General features: G+C 30.5%; 1 protein-coding gene across 1 annotated transcript; it reads left to right on the plus strand.

Moving 5' to 3' along the window:
* The first annotated feature begins 3994 nt into the window (after window positions 1–3994).
* LOC134722848 (uncharacterized) lies at window positions 3995–5128 on the plus strand. Its single transcript, XM_063586479.1, has one exon. The coding sequence runs from the start codon at window positions 3995–3997 to the stop codon at window positions 5126–5128; it is 1134 nt and encodes a 377-aa protein (XP_063442549.1).
* Window positions 5129–6003: the final 875 nt, after the last annotated feature.

Consider the following 6003-nt stretch of genomic DNA (forward strand, 5'->3'; position numbering starts at 1 on the left):
AAATTCTAATACTCAGGAATTTCTATCGCAGGTACGAATTACCGTCGCTGTATTTGGAAAGATCTTTCGAAATATTTGTTCCTCTAAAAATCTTAAACTTCGTTCTTTATTTCACTTTTCAATTATAATTATTTGAACGTCAATGAGTATTCTTTTGTTGATTTTACACGAGTCTATACATACAGTTTGAATCCAGGTATTGATGACTATATTATTTGTAGGCATTCCTTAATGATAATAATTCATCCTAGTTGTTCAAGAGTTTTAAAAAATGTGGAACGCTATAATAGTTTAATAATTGTGTATAACTTGACTTGAACGTTCAATAAAAAATATGTAACGTTTTCTGACTTTGAGGTTACAAACAAATGGTATTGATTAAATATATCATTCCAAATAGATATTGGTAAGTGATACAAAATAGAATATAAAAAAATTAATGAAACAAAACACACAGTATGTTCATAGATAAATGATGTATTGAAATCGTTTCAATATATTTTCAAATTACACATTGAAAATAATGCAATTAGTCATTTAAACTGTCAATCTGTTTCGGCATTGTTCGGTCTTTGCAAAACACAGCAGTTTAGATTTATTATGGACATGTCAATTTCGATGTCAATTGGTAATTTCGATTTTTTTGCTCTAGTTATGTAACAACACGACAATATTCAAATTGGTTTAACGAAATAGCAGAGACATATACAAAAGGAAATAGTTAGATACTAGTGTCAAGGAAATAGTTAGATAATAGTGTGAAGAAAATACTTGGATAATAGTGTCAAGGAAATGTATATTCAAACATAAAACGTACGTAGTTTCGCAGATAAAATATCTGACAAAATGACCTATACACATTGACAAGCAATACAGGAGCGATACACAATAAATGCGTTAAAATGAGTGCTACATGAACTTGGGTTGCAATTCCGAACGTGTTCACAGATGAATACTCCTAGTTTATCATTAGCTCTTTGGTCCAGAAAAGTTCAATTTAGCCAATAAGTGCTACAGTTCCGTAACTCGTAAACTTGAATCCGACATTTTTTTTCGAAAGTGTTATGGCCACCATCATAATTTGTTAGATCGTTTTAGAATATTTGTGTCACATATGATAACTGTTATGTTCAACTTGTCCATGTTGTCGTAACAATCATTTCGTTCTCTTTCCTTAATAAAGACATCTCTAAAATTTTAACTTACCGTGAGCAATACGACTGCTCTAATTCGTGTGTGTTTTAATTCCGATAAAAAAAAAGTTCATCACCCGGTGTTTTATTGGATTCGTGTTGCACAATCTTTAGTTTCAAGTGAAATATTTTGTTTATTTTTATATTGCCCTTATTGTGTTCTCCTTTCACCTGTTTTATTCTGATTCCACGTTTTAGAACTTTTTCTATGCCAAGTTGAGATGTCCTTTATGTTAAAATCAAACATCCATTGTCTGGTTATCTTTGAGTCAGTGGAAACTTGGTGGTCATTGAAAGAAATTACCTTAACAGATTTTCTTACTATGTTGTGTTAAAAACGTTTAGTTCGACAATATTATATTCAATATACGGACATAGACGAATAGTTCAATATGCTGTAAGAACAGTTATGTGTAACTATTGAACCTCTTGGTCACCTTTGACCAGTACTTTATACTTATATATTGATTGACCAAGATTATCTTATTCGCGTTGCAGCGACCTGCAAACCCCTGAACAGTTTTATTTTATATGACCTTTTACTTGTAGAGGGAATAGCACTGTCTCTACAGAAGATATCTGATTTTAAGTTATTTAATCTGTTTTGACAACATGGCATTGTATCTTCCACAATTTAACTGGTTAACACAAAAAAACTAGCGACGGTAGACAACTTTTGGTTGAATATTGCCTTTCAGGAAACCAGATGAATCAGAACAACACTTTTTCGTGATATAATGAAGATTCATTACAAGTTGTCTAATACATTTGAAGAGTTTTTAGACCATCTGAAAGAAACATCGTTTTACTCAATTCGTTTACAAACGACGTATGTATCCATTGCTGTTTAAAATGATCCCAAAATGCAAATATATCTGTTTACAATGGGTTTTTTTTCTTTCACGATATTGCAACAAAAGGTAGTGTGAAATAACCTAAAATATAATTAATAATAAATCAGCAATAGTACTAAGTTTGTCAATACATGGCTAAGCTTAATTACGTTAGTTTCACCAGTACATAGTACATAGTAATTCAGTATTAATTTACACGATATTTAATATTCAAATAATGGACAAATATTATTAAACCTGAATATCTTATCTTAAGATGTTTGCTCTATAAACAATAATAATTATAACTAACAGTTATTTATATGTTTTGCCTGATATTATTATCTACATTAAGTGAAACAATTATATCATGTCTAAGCCATGCTATCGCAAATTTGTTCCTGCTTTTCTAAAAAAAAATCCCATGACTAGATAACTAATAAATTATGAATACTCAAGGGGATTTACAGATCGACATATTGTAGGGTTTAAACACATGTCAAACGTTCATGACTGTAAGATGATCTTATGATATTTCCTTTTTATATATGGTTTGATATACAATCTCGTAAAAACACGTTCTATGGTACCGAAAAAAATTAAATTACAAAAATACTGAACTCTGTAAAAAATTAAATTACAAAAATACTGAACTCTGTAAAAAATTAAATTACAAAAATACTGAACTCTGTAGAAATTTAGAAAGGAAAGTCCCTAATCAAGAGGCAGAATCAAAAGCTGAAACATCAAACAAATGGATAACACAATCTATTGTTTTCCATGTATATTTAGTACTTGTTATTTTGTTATATGTAAGTTCCTTTCAGTGCATTGGTCATCACATTCTGTAATATTTACGAAGGAAGAAAAGGTTTATTTACAAATCATTCACCTCTCACCGCAATAGTCGTGTATTAATTGAATGGCATACATTGTTGACACAATTCATTTTAAGGTATTCCCCTACATTTAATATGCTGATTAACGCAACCGAGGTGAAGGATAGTTGTAATGGCCTGTGAAATCATTTGTACTTTTGTTTTGTGACATCGTTGAGGTAAAAGGTTGGGACATTTTGTTTTTCTTGAAGGTGAGAAGGGATGTTGTTGATGCACCTAGTGGCGATCAGTCATTGTTTATGGCAATTAACGACATGTGTCAAAAATATAAAAAGTCATAAACACCTCTTTGTATGTAATTAATCACATACAATGTATGTGCAATTTGGTATATATTAAATGTAGAGTTCGTCTCCGGTCCATTTCTCAAAAGGCTAAAACTTCCATCAATTCCTTAAAAAAAATAATTTATTTATTAGAATTGTGTAGAACAAAGAGTAAAATAAGGTCACAAATATATCTGATTTTTTTTAATACACAACGATGTGTTGTCTTTCTCCTCTTAGATGTAGCTCCTAAAATGCAAATTAAATATTCTATATATATATATATATATATAAGTGTGTATGCCTCATCATGACACAATGTATGTTATTTCTTTTTAATTATGAAATATTTCCAACTGAACACGTATACACATTGTAGATGAATAAGATCAAATTTGTATATACAAATTAAATATGAAAGACAAACCACATACATTTGTATATATGTTCTCATGGCTAACTCAATTAAAAGGGTGTTTGAGAATAATTTAGCGTTTGTTTAGCAGTTGTTGTTCTTTCGTTTCCCTACTTGTATTACGAAGAGATATTTGTTTTGCAATATTTGTTTGAGAACATTCATCAAATATTGTCCTTTCACATGATGACAAAAAACATAAATAATATTCGTATGGTTATCCTGAAACCACAATTCATTCATACGAACCACACTGCATGTTCAGTCATTATTTCATATTATGCCCGAAGGTAATCCTACCTTTTAAAATTAATGACGTAGGAAATGTTCTAGTAAATATAAATACAGCTGAAGTTAACGTTCGTAGTTTTATATTGAAACTGAGAAAATGTTGTTCAGACATATTTTTGGATTACTAGTTGGAATCAATCTGATATTAACAGTCATATGTCAGTCTCGGAGTTACTTCAATAGGAACTGTCCGCTGAACAAATCTAATGGCGTTAGAGAATGTAAGATGTATGTAGACACTCGCTTAAATTTTATTGACTTCAGACAATGGACATCTGGGCTTGGGAATGCAGTAAAAGTTTCCTTAGATATAACCTGTAGTTCCAATGGACGAATTTATATTCCATGGCCAATGAAAGCTAATGGACTGATTAAACTTACTATTGAAGGATGTACACTGGAAGGATATGCTTCGGAGTTTAATGCCCCAACAAGGCTGAAAGATGAGCTACAAGATTTATCTTTGGATAATATCGTCATTGTCTCCAATCTAGATAGTATATTTGATATTATATACAAACCAGTTACTCAGGAATACGACTGTGGACAACAAACTTTACGGAGTTCAGTAAGACGTAATATATCATACATGTTCCCAAATATAAACGATCAACGTTTGAGTAAAAGACATGAAGCGCTATTAATGTCATCGGCCGATGAGTTGATTAAAAAGTCGAAGCAAAAACGGTATAGATGCAATTACTCTGAGTTAAATTACATTGATCAAAGTCTTAGCAGAACTCGCAGTAAATTGTACTTACAACTGATGACTGCTTATTCGGAGTACCCAAATCTTCAAACTTTTCTTATTGCTGACAATGGATACAGGAGAGTTCCACAAGAGTTAATTGATTGGAGGAAATCTTTCCCACAACTTACATTATTAGATATGTCTAAAAATAAAATCTCAAAATTTGATTTCTTGGGAGCACCTTTTAAAAGGATGAACACGCGATCACAACCGCTGGTGGCTGATCTATCGAACAACCTCGTTACAACCATTCCACTGAACATTCCGGATTATCTCACTGGTTCTGTGCCGATTATTGTTGACTTAACAGGTAATCCATTGAATTGTAATTGTGACTTCTTATGCTATAAAAAATATGCAATGGAAGCGATCAGACGGTTTGGAAGGTATAACCATTTATCTCAGATAACCTGTTATTCACCACGATCACGCAGGAAAATTAGTCTAGCCAATTACCGTAACAACAATTGTTTGATATGAAAATATAGTACTTTCAATTTCGTAGAAATTTGAACACTTGACAGTTAGACTGTAAAGCTGTGTTGGTATTTGTGGAATATAAATAAATATATTTTTACATCCAGAGTTGGTATCATATGGTATTCATATGTTTTATATGTTTATATGTAAATTATTATCAGAATGCTCATTTAATGAATAAATATTGAGAAGCTATACTGCTAATCTATTTTAACTTGACATTCTTTTTCAAACAATTGATTTGCCTTACAGTTACAATGATACTATTAAAACTCATACAGTCTTATAACTGGAGAGAAATGATAATTCTAATTTAATATGTATGTATCCATTTTGATTCAATACTAACATCATAAAATAATCAATCTAAAAAATCTTACATTTTATATTCATATACTAGTTGAATTGCATGTAATTGAATTGCATCTTGTCTAATACTAATCAGAAAAGTCTCTATTCAAATTTCTCTTGGTTCTGAATCTTGTATAAATCTGAAAGTATTTAATGTGAAATTTTGACATCGGAATCTATCTTTTGCGTCTGTTTAGATGGCTATAGCAAACAAATGGTTGTAATTTAATGTTTTGCACATTCTGAATTACAATGGAAATAACAGGATTATATTGTAAACCTTGCATATGTACACATTGTTTATTCTGTCGGAAATATAACCATTTCAAATCCACTATACAAGTCGTAAAATGCAATACAGTTGTCTCCTAAATGTGCAGATTCTACAAGTTGTTAATCATGAATTTGGGAATTTGTAATAAAATGTCTTTATGAACTATATGTTTCATTTTTTTTTACTTTTCAATACTTATATTTTTCTTCAATTATATCTTAATCTTGAATTCTTAATAATAATAACAATA

The sequence above is a fragment of the Mytilus trossulus genome, chromosome 6 (genome assembly GCF_036588685.1).
Source record: "Mytilus trossulus isolate FHL-02 chromosome 6, PNRI_Mtr1.1.1.hap1, whole genome shotgun sequence".
Taxonomy (NCBI): domain Eukaryota; kingdom Metazoa; phylum Mollusca; class Bivalvia; order Mytilida; family Mytilidae; genus Mytilus; species Mytilus trossulus.